General features: G+C 37.6%; 1 protein-coding gene across 3 annotated transcripts; it reads right to left on the reverse strand.

Annotated features, from left to right (window-relative positions):
- Positions 1-1,863: 1,863 nt before the first annotated feature.
- LOC132163569 (DNA ligase 1) lies at positions 1,864-15,780 on the reverse strand. Of its 3 annotated transcripts, none has more exons than XR_009438317.1 (18): positions 14,963-15,780; positions 14,407-14,523; positions 12,500-12,601; positions 12,303-12,419; positions 10,458-10,688; positions 10,275-10,369; positions 9,489-9,576; positions 8,740-8,871; positions 5,971-6,083; positions 5,494-5,595; positions 5,330-5,391; positions 5,029-5,100; positions 4,861-4,934; positions 4,691-4,747; positions 4,138-4,215; positions 3,964-4,041; positions 3,660-3,795; positions 1,864-2,091 (listed from the first exon to the last, which is right to left on the reverse strand). XR_009438317.1 is itself a non-coding variant. In XM_059573897.1 (17 exons), the coding sequence occupies exons 1-17, from the start codon at positions 15,725-15,727 to the stop codon at positions 3,727-3,729; spliced, it is 2,352 nt and encodes a 783-aa protein (XP_059429880.1). In that variant the 5' UTR covers positions 15,728-15,780; the 3' UTR covers positions 3,357-3,726. The 3 variants fall into 3 exon arrangements, 1 of the variants encoding a protein (XP_059429880.1); XR_009438318.1 differs by lacking the exon at positions 1,864-2,091 and adding an exon at positions 3,357-3,568; XM_059573897.1 differs by lacking the exon at positions 1,864-2,091 and having other exon boundaries at positions 3,357-3,795.

Consider the following 15,780-nt stretch of genomic DNA (forward strand, 5'->3'; position numbering starts at 1 on the left):
CTGGAAACCAATTTCCCTCTTCCCTAACTCTATTGACAAAGCAAATGAAGGCTTATATGCTCCAATTCCCCTTGCTCCCTTCACAAACTAGTACCCCGTCTACTTGTACAAAATTCTTTGGAAAATGTTTCACCAACTCTCTCTTTTCTGTATTTCTACGTGCGCTTTTTAATGCTGCCGTTAACACATCCGCATTTTGCTACAATGTTTTTTAATTTCATATTCTTATTTTTTTTTTTTTTTCGTAAGCACTTAAAACTGTAAAAAGGGTTTTCGTGTAACATTTCTTAAATTCATAGGGCCTTAAACCATCCAAATCATAGTATTTTTAGTTGCTATTCAGATCCAAGCACAAAGTTGAACCATGTGCGGCAAGAAAACCCAAGCATAATTTTCTTTAACAGATAACATGTTCGGTACTTCGGTTGATGAATTTTCATATTGGAAAAGAACTCGCAGTCACACAGACACAATGGACACAAAAAAGTAAGCAAAAATATCACAAAAGAAGAACATAAATTAGCCAAGCCATAAAAGAGAGCAACAAAAAGGAGGTTTCATCTCCAAGATATTAGACTTTCTCTGGCTTCCATCCTCTTCCCCCTTACCTTGTACTTCCTTCTTCCTCTTCCCCCCTCCCTTCTAAACCTCTCCACCTCTTTTGACACTCTATTTCTCGCCTTTGGCAATCTATCTGAAAGGATTTGTCTTCCTCCCAAAAATCGTAGCCTCAGCCTTTCCACCTTCGCCTTGCCGCCTCCTCTACTCGGCCACAATGCCTCAAGCCTTTGAATTTGCCTTGGATTTCAGATTTGGCTTTTTCTAAGTTAAATATTCCGTCCTCAGTCCACTCCTCCCCGCGTCCTAGCCATCTCCACGGTTGGTGCTTCTATTTTTTGGGTTTGCTGATTTATTTATGTTTTTTCCTATGTATTTTTGTTCTTGTTATTGTTGTTTCCCTACTAGTATCTGGATAGGTTTGAAGGGTCAAGACCCTATCCTGCGTCCCTTTGTTTTTGTTATTGTTGTTTTCCTACTAGTATCTGGATAGGTTTGAAGGGTCATGCCCCTATCCTGCGTCCCTTGCTTTAGGAGTTTGGATAAAGTTGAAGGGTCTCTAGATGTGCATATTCATGACTGCATCTTGTCTAACTGCTTGTACCCTCTTTTCTTAGTGTTTGTACCAAGAATCCAGGTCATTCATTTGATGCATTCCCTTTTAACTTATGTTTACTCTAGTTGTTTTGAGGCGTATTGTTGGGTTGCCCAACGATTCTTTGTTGTTCTTCTGTGTTGTACTTCCTTAAAAAAAAAAAAAAATCCTTGCAATATCTTGTATACCACATTTTTATCTCACAATGTTAATGTAACAGTCCCAACTAACCCTTTATTTTTATTTTTTATTTTTGAAAAAAATGCAAAGTGTGTTCTAACTTCTAAGGGGTCATTGTGGTATGCAAAAATAACAAATAAATCTTTATTATCAATTTCCATTCAAAATCTTGATGGAATCCTTTAGTGTAACATTGCAAAATCCAATTATATAATGACACGTGTCACCCTTAATAAAAATATATAAATATGTAAAAATATTAAAACTAAATACTATATACTAGATACTATAAATACCATAGTGAGCTCTCATAATATTTTTATACCACTTCTTTTTTTTTCACCTTTAGTTTTTTTATTTTTTTATTTTTTTTAATTTTTAAACAGGAATTGATCCATCAACATTATAAAATAGTTGTAAGATTAAAATGTGGTATCGAGCATTACACTTTTGATTGCAGTCATGAACATACCATGTCATTTAAAATAAAAAACAAATTTGTTTTTTTTTAAAAAAAAAAAAAACCTATTTTCATCCCTGATCAGCTTCTCTCTCCTTCCAACTCCGCCCCTCCACCTCACACCGCTTATAGCCACCTGATGCAATCATTCTCATTGCCGCTTACAAGTTACAACCACCCCTCCATCTGAGGGAATATTGAAATCCGATTGGCAGATATGGTGTTAGGATACACAGAAATGTTTGCCTAGAAAGTGAGAACGTGGAGAAAGCTGAATTGTTGGCACCGCCTTGTTGACCTAAAATCATAAGCGTATCAGTGGGAAAGCTAAAAAAAAGAAATAAGAAAAAGAAAATAATTGGAAAAGAAAAACGGCAGCTTGAGAAACTGTAAAGATAGCTTTTTATAAGAGTGAAAGAGAATTGAATTTTAAATTTGTAATGAGAGATGTGTTTTATTTGGGTCTCGGAATCGTTTAGATTTTCCCGAAAATTTTGATATTGTTTGATTGGTTCATGTTTTTTTGTGTGAATTGAAGCAATTTTTGGTATGTCATATTCAGTTTGCTTGGGTTTTCTTTTATTGGTCTTGATTTGTTACTCTTCTGGTCTTGAATTATAGGGAGTAAATTACAGACATCAACAAACGGTGGTGATAATCGCCGCAATACAACTTTTTTTTTTTTCTTTAAAAACATGTTTGCCATGTAAATCGCTTGCATGAAAAATAAGTGTGAAGAGAAATTATTCCATTCGAGGAAGAGGGTCTCTATCCCAATACCCCAAGGACTCCGGTTGTACCACAAAAGCCGCTAGGAATGTTAGGCCGAAAACCCAAAAACTAATGTGAGAAGCGTGTTGTGTAGTCCACACGGCACAGTACGGGGAATAAGTTTTCTGGGGTCGGATGTGAGCTCTTGACCCAAGACCACAACTCTAGAGAAATAGACAAAGACCTTCCACCTCTATGCATCATCATTAGCACTGATATGTACATGTACCTGCCTAAGTGCTTGGGAGTTTGACAAATCTACACAACTTCCATCTAAATGCCAGCCAGAAAGGCTGTCTAAAACATGACACTAGTTTCTAGACCAAACATTCTTTTGACTCGTTCCTTGTTCTGTTCAAAGAACAAAGAGCTGGCAATGGTGGTACAAATGCGGAGAAGCAACAACTCAACTAAGACCAACCCCACTAAATGCTCCAACTGTAAATGATTTAGATTCTACGCTAAATCAAATCAAGTTTAAAAAGATAAAGATAGATAATAGAAACATATCATTGGCTTCACTTTATGCGCGTAAAATATGGTGTACCCCAACAAAATGTCTGCTCATGACTTACTGTAACTATTATCAGTTTAAAAGCAGAGTCTATAGAAATGTGAAGGAAAATACCAAACGGTGGTAATGTCTGAAATTTTATGCGCAAATTGTGATTGTGTTACAGCAGATACAGGAAAAACTCTACATGATGACAGGCCATTAATTCTGTCACTGCAGGTAGAGACTCATGACTTACTGTAACTATTATCAGTTTAAAAGCAGAGTCTATAGAAATGTGAAGGAAAATACCAAACGGTGGTAATGTCTGAAATTTTATGCACAAATTGTGATTGTGTTACAGCAGATACAGGAAAAACTCTACATGATGACAGGCCATTAATTCTGTCACTGCAGGTAGAGAAAAATTTTGTTTTATAAGGATTCCATAGGAAATCCAAATGAGAGAGTTTTTGTTGTGGATGATGTCATAACTCCTCTACTATGGATCCTACACCACATTAAATGTGCCACGTGTCCAAATATGTTGATTAGGCACTAATCAATTAGATGCCAAAAATTCACATTCAAATATCACTCACATGGGGTTGCAAGTTGCAACTGACAAAGCAGCTGACCTTTTACACCAAAAAACATCTCCACAAATCCTCAATCATCTTCATTATCACCTTGATCGTTCGGATGATTGTGCTTTTGAGCATTATACATCTCAGCCACCTATAAATAAGAAATAAATTATTAGAACAAAAAAAAAAAAATTAGGGTTCAAACTAATAATTGGAGCATTAATAATTCAGAATTTCCTTTATTTTTGTTTCCCTCTTTTTCCATGTTTATTCTGTAAACATATAATCTAATTATCAGATAATGAAAAATTTTCATCACCATCTCGGATGAGGACGACTGCTCTGGAGTCTTATCTTCCCGGACACGAACCAGACGTGGAAATCGGAGAGAAATGCCCTTTTCAAAAACACATGAAAATTAGATGAAGGAAAAAGCAGCTTATTACATTGCATTTATTAAGGATCATCTCAAAATCAAACAAATCCAATCAACCTTATCACGATCCACTATGCCAATTGCAGCACGATAAACAGGGCTAATAGTCAAGTCCGCAGCTTTCACCTCCCAAACCTGGAAAACAATTACACACCGATGCATGAAAAACTTTTGTAAGTCTACTATATTCATTGTTTTCAACAATAATTGAACTCCAAACTGTTGTTTTCAATTGAGGCGAATAACAGATATTTGGGCAAAAATACTGTAGCAAACTGTTCAGTGTGGATAAAATACTCTATTCCAGAAAATTATTACACATACAGAGAAAGGAAAAGAAAACAATTTGCATGTAGCCGTGTATACATCCCCAATGTTTCCAATATTTGTAAAGAAAGGGGGGAAAAGGCCAAGAGAAAGGTCATAAAATCTTTGTACTGTTCAGGGAAAGAAAGTTCCATATGAAATCACAAGAAAATCCGACTTCAGAAAAAATGACATTGGACTCGAGAAGCACAATTTGCAATTTACGAATATGATATGGGAAACAAAAGCACATAAACAGCAGTAAAAGGAAAGGTCACAATGAACAAAAAGATCAAATTGTTACCTCAGTGGGTTCAAACCATACATCTGGATTAATTGAATCTGCATACCGAAAGTAGGGCTGCATGGAGAAGAATGCTAAAACTTAGGAGTACGATATAGAATTATACCAGGAACCCTAAGTATACACAATTCTTTAGTGGCGACATCAGAAGAAAATAGAGAACCACAGACCTTTGGTTTAGGAATCACTTTAGAACGGAGACTGGCAGAACGTTCTTCAAGCATTGTTTCAGAAAATCCAGTGCCTACCCATCATCACATCAAAATATTTGAGCAAATGAACATTGGGTTAAAAGACTCAAAAGTCTGTAACCAGCAGCAAACCAGGTATTCGCTCACCTATTTTACAAATGCTTTGAAATTCTTCATTATTGCTGTCATAACAAGCAAGGAGAAAGGCACCATAGACACCTAGGGAGAAACACTATATCACCATCAACAAACTGAGGCTTGAAATTAAGATTAAGGCACCAATTGAAAAGGACAAGAAAGATAGCATAACTCATACATCAAACAGAAAGAAAAATCAAATGTAATTGACAGTAAGACCCATTGTCTTTTTACTAATAAAGCCCAAAAAAAAAAAGTTGCATTTGCAAGTATAACTTCACTGAAAGAAGCTTCTTTTTTTCGTAGTTACCTGTACGCTTCCCACGGCCGTGGAAAGCAGCAATAGGTACCAGATCTAGTGAGTCCCCAATACTGCAGATCACAGGCAATAAATAAAAAGATATTCAGAAGTTATAATAAGAAGCAGGATAGGAAGCTGATATGTAAACTTTCTTCATGAAATTTTACCCTTACCTATCCATGTAATCTTTCTTCAATTTTAGCCAGTTCAGTGACCGCTTGGAAGGCTCGTATGTAGCATCTCTAGTCAGTGTTTTGATAATTAAACCCTCACAACTGCAAACTAAGATTAATTAATAATTTTAAAAAGCTCAATTTTTTTTTCTTTTTTATTATTATTATTATTATTATTATTTATCTAAAATACATAAAATAAAGGAAAAAAAATGAGAAAGGAAGACAAAATGGGCAAAGGAAATGTGTGTGCATGCTTATATAAAACATCCTGGGAGTAAGAAAAATTCAACCCATTAAAGCAAGCAAGTTATGTCTATGTATTCGGGTGGGTGATCATTAGTGAAATGTACTCGAGTTGCTTAATTGATGTGATTCAATGGCAACATGAACACATCAACATACTTGAATAATATTATCTAATGATATATCAAGTTCATCTCGATCTACTTGCCCACCCAAATCATGACTGAGTACCTTGAATCGACAGAGGTGTCAAGAAATTTCTGTATTTCCTCGAGATCATTTGATGTTATTGCAGTTGCAAACTGGAGAAATCCACTTTCTTCGTCAAAAGAGTCGTAAAGGTGCTGCACAAAGTGACAGGCCCACAGATAGGATTATATTACTATTGTCTGCCTCAAATGCACAACACAAAATCCAGACTTCGGGGAAAAGTAACATATAAAAATTAGACATGCTCAGAGCTATGCAGAAGATTTAGTGCTGTCAACTTTATTTTTGAAAATCAGATCTCCTTGCTAGAATATGGCAAACCTGAATTTGATAAGTTTAGCCAAAGGATCACCTTCTAATAATTAAAAGATCATATTTATATAACAATTTGATAGAATTATACATGCCACCAGGGCATCCTCCTCCAAAACTCCATAAAAATGCGCAGGTAACTTTCAGACTCCAGTCTCTCCTCAAACATCAATGCCAACATTACAACTCAATAGCCTTGTTGAACATAATTGATTCTTTAAGTTGTTCAGCAGATTAATTACATCACTATTAAGATCCTCATCTATGTTGCTCAGACTCAGGTACAGGTGTTGGGTGTACGTACATACCTAGACTTCTGACTCCCCTATTTCCAGAAACTTAAAATACGTGGACTTTCCCAAAACTTTAGATATTGGCAGGAGGACACATCATATGCATATCAAGCAATAAACATCACTGTGAAATTTATATTTAGTGAAGGATTTGGGAAAGATGGGGAAACTTCTCTTTTCTTTATAAGGAAAGCTTCGCTTTAGGTCACAAGAGAAGTATCTGTCTTAGACAAAGTTAGACAAACATCCCATAACCTGTGTGATGTTGTGTAAAATAGATATAATGGCAAAATTGAAGAGTCCAAGCAACATAGATCCTCATAGTGCAACCATTTATCTGGACAACCATTAATGAAAGAAGTAAACGAAGGCAGTGTTATTGGCACGCAACTTTAAACTTCTCATTCTCCACATTATGAGTGCTGGAAACCCTGGATTAGTCTGGCACACCAGTGTCACAGTTCGCGGATCAACAGATCCCCATTAGCGTGTGTGAGCTTGTTTCATCTCGGTTCTCTAGTCTGGTATTTTCCATTGATCTGGTTTATTGTGGGTTTCAATGATGGGTTTTTGAGCTGGTTATAAGCCAAAGCCAAGGCCAACAGATCCGCGTGTGTGAGCTTGTTTCATCTCAGTTCTCTAGTCTGGTATTTTCCATTGATCTGGTTTATTGTGGGTTTCAATGATGGGTTTTTGAGCTGGTTATAAGCCAAAGCCAAGGCCTTCAAGCTTTCTGTCATAGTTGTTCTATGTTGGATTTTGTCGAGAGAAGTAGAGAGGTTTTCCGAGTTGTGTACATGGGGAAGGTGACTGTGGAGTGGTGGTTGTTTGGCCAATGTGGAGGCATTGGTCCGAGGGGAGGTGCCTAAGGAGTTTAATAATTCTCATAAAGTTGATAGCAGAGCTTTCCTCGCTCAAAGATGCCCAAATAGCTTAATAGCTTGATAAATTATGCTCAAACCAGGATAAGGATTATCTTGGTTTAATGTTTCTAATCCGGTTCAGACCGGTGTCCTTGTTGTTTTCCGGTTCAAGCCAATTTCCCTTGATTATTTTCTGGTTCCGACCAGTTATGTTGTTTTTCAGACAGTTCAGCCCCTGTCCTTCCCGGTTCAGCATCTTTTAGAATCGGTTCAGTGGAATTTAATCAGGTTCAATGCATTTCAAGTCTAGTTCAGTGTGTTTTCTAACCGGTTCAATGTGTTTTTAGACTAGTTCAGCGGTGTTTTGTCATGTTCCATGCATTTCCTTGCCGGTTCAGTGGTGTTTTAGCTCGGCTCGTGTTGGTTTGGGTTACATGGAGTTACCATCGAGTTTGTTGCTCAAGGGCAGTAGTTCTTGTTCAAGTTGTCATTGTTGTTGGTTGATCACAGGAAACGTGATCGTCGTTTGTTGTCGAGATCCGACCAGCCTTGGTGCTTGGAAGTGGTTTCCAACCGGTTCTTGTTGTTTTCCAGCAAGATTCTACTAGCCTTGGTTTTTGCGAGGATATCCGACCGGCCTTGATGTTTTGCAGTGAGATCTGATCAACTCTTGGTTGTCCGTTGTTCGTTGTTGAGATCCGACCGGCATTGGGGTTTTGCAGTGGATTCCGACCGGTTATTGGTGTTTTCTAGCAAGATTCTACCGACCTTGGTGTTTTGCGGTGAGATCTAATTGACTCTTGTGTTTTGTGGCGAGATTTGACCGGCCTTAGTGTTTTGCGGTGGTTTTTCGTTTGCTTGTTTCTTCCAAACTGGGCTTATATAACATATATGCTCCAACTTGAAGCGAGTGTTAGAAAGTCATTAGGGTTTGTGGGTATTTTGGTCATTGTAATATTTCTTTAAACCCATATAATAAGATGTGTGGTAGGCTAGTAACAACAAGAAGAATAACAAGAGTAACATGCCTCCACTTTTTCTGTCTAAACCGTTCATGCAAATTACAACATCATATAAGTTTTACTTGTCATGTGTAAATAAACAATTAAGACATCTAGGCTATACAGTCAGCATGATGAATTGGTTATTCATGAAGAAAGACTAGCACATATTTCCCCTTGCAACCAAAAACTGTCACCAGAAAAAGTACCACAACCGACATCAGGATGAACAACAACAAAGATACAACTATTAAGTAGTAGTTTAAAAAACACAAGGAAACTTGAGCATGGACTAAGCAAAAAAGATAAAAAGAATCATACCTTCCTACGAACTTTAAGTTCTTCCTGAAGAAGTGGTTCACCATTAAGATACAGCATATCAAAAGCAAATATGCAAACATCAACCTTTATATCACCCAGAGCAACATTTTTGCGAGCTCGAGTGCTGAGGATCTGCCATTATATTCATTCATAAGAATTACATTTGCTCAGCTCCACAACCCTATTGCAAACTACTTCGAGCCATGGGTCAACCAATAGATATTTTCTCTAAACAAAGAATACAAATTAATCAAAAGTGATCTTCAAATTGGGGAACTAATGAACGAGTGAAATGTCATATATCTTATCCAATATGTAATAAAATAAAAACAAATTAAAGACCATGTCCAAAATAGTTTCAATGCATTGCTGCCTTGACAAAGATATATTAAATTCTCCTTAATTCAACGGTCCCACTTTTTGTGGGCTATTTAACCTAAAAATTGAGATCCTATCTCAGACTCCTCTGTAGCCATTCTATTTATTTTAAGCAGAGACACTTTTTTTTTTGTGGATAAGTAATTGACAAATATTAGTAAAAGCGCAAGGCACCCCTAAGTACATAGGCAATATACAAAAGAAAATACCTAACTAGAGGTAGCAAAATTATAAGCAGAGAATTTTGATGGTTTGAAGTATTTGTTTTCCTTTTGAACCCTGATTGATATAGAAACTGCATTCCTGATTAATGCAGAATAATTGCATATACATAGAATGATATACCTCAACTAAATGTGAAGACGCTTTACCTGGAATGGCAGAATTTTTTTTTTTTCACGGTCATAAGCAACAAGTTCACAATCCAGCACAAATGATTTAACAGGTGACTTCTTCAACCTACATACTGACAGTAAGCATTAGCAATAGCTAAGGATGATGACAAACGGTCTAGTAATCGGCTATTGTACCATCTTAAAATGCAAAACTGGCAAATACAAAATAGAAAGCTCTCAGAAAGTTTTAATCTTTTCAGAAATCAGACAAGCTTCTTTAGTCTTTAAAATAGTTAAAAATCAAACATAGATTACCACACTTCAAAAATAAGTTAACTAAGTTCAATCCGAACTGTGTTTGCAATTCTGCACCAGTGCAACTAGAAGCTATAAATATTGTTAGAAAATCAGCACAAACTGAAGAAGTATAGGAGTGTCATTAAGCAAAAAGACAAAAACAGACCGGGCATTGCAAAAGTACACCCCATTTAGTGCTTTTAGCCCATAAAACTCCTACAAACAACCTGAACAAACAATTGGACACCACTAATAACTCTTACCACATTAATTGACTGCCAATACGAATTGTATACCTAAGGCCAGCATGTGACATAGCAATGAGAAAAAAGAACTCCAATACCAATAAAGTGCTAGCACAAAGAAAACCCAAAGTGCTTTGACATTCTATTGGTAACCACGCATGAAATTCCCTTGGCAAACAGAGATATGCTTAACTCATTCATTAAGTTGACATTCTATAGAGATTGCTCCAGATACATTCAATATAACAGACAGGAAACGCTGACAATAATACAAATCTACCTTGAAACTGCAATGACAACATCAGGGAACTTTTCAGTGTTTCGTTCAGCATTTCGACTGTATATCTCAACTGAATTATTGTCCATGTAATGTATCTGTGCCAAACAAGTTAACTTAGCACGTGGATATATATAACATTAACAGCACAAAATTTCAGTTTGTTGTTTGACTAGGTAGTATCACCTGGGCACGTTCTCCATCATACTTGTATTCACAGGTAAATTCCATATCCTGGAATTTATTTACAATCTCAGATACCCCCTTAGTTGGCTTTGCTAACATAGGTCCAACTGGGACACCGAGTGTAAAGCTACATGACTGTGGAAGATTCCAAACACCACCACTGAGAAGGGCAGGAACTATTTTATCATAGACAGGAAGTACAGAGTACACTCGTTTAACAATCTTTGCAGCCTGATGCAAGTGCAATTATAAAAAGCTTAATAAATGCTCAAGCAAAATAACATTTGTGCAAGTTCAAATAAATTGGAAAAATAACTCAAACACAATTACAAGGGCCCCTAAGAGCACTTATAAGTAATTATCAACTCAGCTGTAGGTCAGAAACTAAATCAAACCACAACAATGGAAAGGGAAAAAAAAAAGGTTATATCTGCTATAAAACCCCCTAACTCTAGCATCTAATAGAAGGCCAGAATCAAAGAGCTAAAAGGTAATAGGACATAGGTCAGAAACTCATACCAAGGAGTATACAATGAGCTTCACATGACAACACGTCAGTTCACCACAAAAGGTGTTGGCCTGTTGCCCCCAAGATCCAGACAAGATTCTGTTTTCTTCTTCTAGAACTTGTGAGATGTCTGACCTTTACCAGCCCACTTTCTCACATCATGAAAAGAATTCTCTACCATACACTTGATGGAATATCCACCAGGAACCATCCTAAGCTCTTCATTAAGTATCGGCATATTTCCCTCGACACTAACAAAATATGGCGTGCTACTCTCTTTTTGATAAGATATTATCTCTAATTTTTTTTCCACCTTAAACAAGAATGCATACTATATGAGTACTTCGTACAAATATTTGTATTTGTTATAGGAGTTATTTCTATACTCCATATCAAACCAATATGCATACTTTCCACATAGAAATGTGAGGGCATGGAAGCCAATGCTAAGACCTACCACCAACCCCAATCCCCTGAAAAATCGGACACTGCTATGAAATACAGAATCATTAAAGTGGTAGAATCACATTTAACATCACAAAAACCATGAGAAATATGAAAGGACAGTCCAAACGTAATGGTGTGTTTGGAGGAGAGATAGGACAAGAAACAGGGTGGGGGGCTACCCTTCCTCCTATTTGGATGTAATTTTTGGTGAGAAGAGGATTTGAAGGGATTTGGAGGGGCACCAGACCCCCTCACATTTTACATCACAAAAACCATGAGAAATATTAAAGGACAGTCCAAACTTAACGGTGTGTTTGGAGGAAAGATAGGACAGGAAAAGGGGCAGGGGGGCTACCCTTCCCCCTATTTGTATGTAATTTTTGGTGAGAAGAGGATTTGAAGGGATTTGGAGGGGTACCATACCCCCTCAAAGCCACCTTTTTCAATTCCCTCGAATTGAGAGAACTTGAAGAGAGAAGACATCAATTTAATGAATTTTTTTGCACTTCCTTTTATACCCTGATAATTTATTAATATTCCAACTATGTCTACACAAGCCCTTATATCTTACTCTATTGTCAATTTACATGGTACCTGATCTTTTCTCTAGTTCCCACCATGCAATCAAACAAGGGAAGAAGTGCCTACTCTTCTCTTCCTTCTCATTATTTATTAAAACATCCAAACAAAGCAAGGGATTACCATTCCCCCTCCTTCCCTTATCCTCTCCTCTCCCTTCAAACTCCTTTACATAGTGGAAGTGTTATGCCTACAAGGTGATCCCATTTCTAGAACATGCTTGGGTAAACAAATCAATAGCTGGCTTTCCATTCTATCAAAGTACTTGACATTCCACAGCATGTTTTCTGATCTAAAGAACAGAAACTAACCTCTTCTAGAGGAGACTGGATGTTTGGAGGTGGTGTAGAATGTTCTTCAGTATATACAGCAGCTTGACCCAATGCAGCTAATAGGGTCTGCTCCGCTAATCCAATACGCAACTTTGTCTGCAAAACAAATAATAGAAAGCTTACAATAGACCAAAGGAGCCAACAAGCTGATATCTAATACATGTTTGATTCCCAACCTGAATTAGACGAATTAGATATAGTGGTTCACAGTCGGTGGCAGCAACAAGCAGTCCCTTGATATGGTTTTTTTTCTTCTCTTGACTATCCTTCCCAGATTCCTATCAACATTCAAAATAATACCAAGTTAATTACAAAATTTAATCCCACTACAAGGTTCTCAATCTTCTCCCAAATATTGATGTCCTGCACATTGGCCAAACAGAAAATGCTGCTTCTAGATTACATTGCACAGGGTGAATCCCTATTCAACAAAAAAGATACATGTTTTCTTAGGTACAAATAGTACAGTATGTATAAAGACTCTTGTCGGTTATAAATTAGTTTGGAAGCATAATCAAAACAAACCAAAAATTTCATGCTGTTTTTGGATGAGTAAGTCATAACATGGGTCAAAAACTTCAGAAAACCACTAGCCTCATTTGGCAATGCCTTTTGCCATTGCTTCTTTCTTTCTACCAAAAAAGCCCACGCATTAACAAACAACTTCAAATACAAAAGACTCACAAAAAACTCAAAACTATTTTCACATTTATGTCACATCATAACACTTTTTCAACTAAAAAGTAAAATGCACTCTCTAAAAAGCATTATCAAACAAGGACAATATTTTCCTTTCTCCAAATTCAGCCACTAACCAAAAGTAAAACCCTGGGGAAGTTTCCATGGGCAAAAATGTCTTTTTTTTGGTGGACAAGACACCCACAACAAAAGGCTCAACATTTCAAACAACAGACCTAAGCGGGATGGTGGCAAAATCCCCTCCCAAAACGAAAAAGCACTGAAGGGGAGAGGATACAGCATCAGAGCTTCCAATATCACAACTAAAGTATATTTAACTAATGGCTTGAATCTAGTTGCACTGTCAATCAGCACACAGGTAGTACCTAATATAACAAAAACTATCCCAAGCATGAGAATCTGCTAACCCAACCCTTAGGATTGTGGGTCAACCAACCATCACAAATATACATGCTGTATTCCAAATTACAACTTTAATTTTTCCTATGTCAAATAACATGAATAATTCAAATAAAGAAATCAAAAGTAACAACTTGAAATAGAAATTGAGGATCAACATAATTAAAAGGTGATAGGCAGATTTTCAAAGGACAACCTAGCTAGACTACAAAATTCCTAAAAGAAACATACCGTTTCTTTTTTTTTTTTTTTTTTCTTTTGATTAGTTAAAGGAATTATTCACCCAACATTACTCCAATTCTTCGTGCAGCCTGCAAAAAGAAAATCTACCCTGTGAGGTTACCAAAGGGCACTTCAATTACTCTCTTATTTGAGTCAAATGCCCTGAAAGAACCAGAAAATAAAGCACTCAAACAATCCCTATCCAAGACAGTGTACGGAATGAGGATTTTCATGAACTGTCGAGTCCTGATGTGCAAACCCTATTACAACTCTTTCATATATAATAAGTTAAAAAAATTTAACCACAACCTAGTTCATAATAAAAAAAAATGGCTGAGATCAGCTTTTGCTACCCCTAATGGTAGTGAAAAGAAAAATTACTGAGAAAGCATGAAGCCTTGTTATGAAGAACACACTCATAGCCTTCGAGTTTAAGTTCGGTTGAGTCTAAGTATAATCAGTCTTCTGAATCAAGGATGATCCACTTTCCTGAAACAATACTTGAATCATGGTATTCGACACTTCACCATAAATTGGGTAGAGCACCATTGCATCAAATGCTTCACAAATATGAAAGCCAAACTAAGGTATAAACTGACGCAAGGATTTATGACTGTACTGAAAAGTGGAAGATTAACCAGATTGAGTAAACATAATTGAATTCCCAGCCTCAACGCTCATGATAAATCAATCCATGGCCAAAGAACAGGAGTCTAACTCTAAAACCTATGAATTAAGTTTTTCAAAGAAGAAGATAGTGCACCTTAGCAATGAGCCGGAATGTATTAAAAACCTTGGTAACAGTTAATGCATCAGGCTTGCGCATCATAGATTGAGATGAACGGCTTGCTTTTGCAACAAGACCCAAGTCTCCCAATTCCTGCAATTTGAACCCAAAAAACTAGTATAAAATACAATGGAAGACAAAAGGAACTGTCACAAAAAGTACAAGTCAAAAAAAGGTGTTGGCTCGCAAGATAAATAAGAAAATATTGGATCTTCTCCAAGGATGAGTTTTAAAACCAACTGGAATTTGGAAGATGAGATAGAGTGCAATGGGTTAATGTTGAATAATATCACCATCTACCCATACAAAGGCATATCTTTTGAAACTTTCCATTTATTTCCAGAGTGACTTGACATAAATAAACACCAAGCTATTTGCCTGTACTCTCAATTTGTACAATCTATCAACCTGCAAACCAAGCCAAGCAGAGGTTTTGACTTTCTCTGATACTTGATAAACAGAACAACGCAAACCATATCTCATCAGCAAAAATAAGGCGATAAATAAATATGAAACCCACATAAACAGGTACCTTGTATTGCTTTTTAACCTGCACGTCGGTCCTCCCACAAGCCTCCGCGAGCGCCTTAATTATGGAAGCGTCCCCAATTCCCAGCTCCAAGCCCTCGTGCGCAGCCGCGATCCTGTTTGCCGAAAGGTAAACAACCGCCACGAGATCATCCGGCGTGGTATGCATCACAGTCCTGAGCATATTACACACTATATCTGTAATCACAATCCGGCCCGTCTCCTTCGAAATCATATCAAAAACCAAACAGAGAAAAATGAAGGGAATCCGCTCGCCCTCGCCCCAACAAGCAACCGATTTCGGACTGAAATCCCCGGCCTTCAGCTTCAACTGCGGCATTTTGCTCTTCAATTGCGCAACCCTATCCTCCGCGCAAACATCTTGGATCTTCTTCTTCTTCGAGGCAATCGCCTCCTCGGGCACCACGCTCGATTCGCAGGAAATGGGGTTTTGGGGCGGCAAAGAATTGGGGGTGCTAGGGTTTAGGGGAGGGTTGTTAGAATCTGGGGCTTTGCGTTTGGCGGGAGACGAAGACTGGGGCTGGGGCTTTTTCTTGGCGGCGGCCCGAGCGCCGGACATGAGGGCGTCGAAAGCGGAAGGGCGGGAGGACATGGCTACGGAGCTAGGGTTGGCGGAAGAGAAGGGGTGGAGATAGGGGGAGAGAGAGAAGGGTTTGGTGGGGAAGCGAGAGAAAGAGAGGGCCTTGACGAGGGGGAGCGAGAGCGAGGTATGATGGCGTAGGCAACAGCATGAACGAAGTGAGAGCATCAACACTAGAAAGAAGGAGTGTACGGCCGGTTGGGTGGGTGTTCTGGAAAGAA

This window comes from Corylus avellana, chromosome ca10 (assembly GCF_901000735.1).
Source record: "Corylus avellana chromosome ca10, CavTom2PMs-1.0".
Taxonomy (NCBI): Eukaryota; Viridiplantae; Streptophyta; class Magnoliopsida; order Fagales; family Betulaceae; genus Corylus; species Corylus avellana.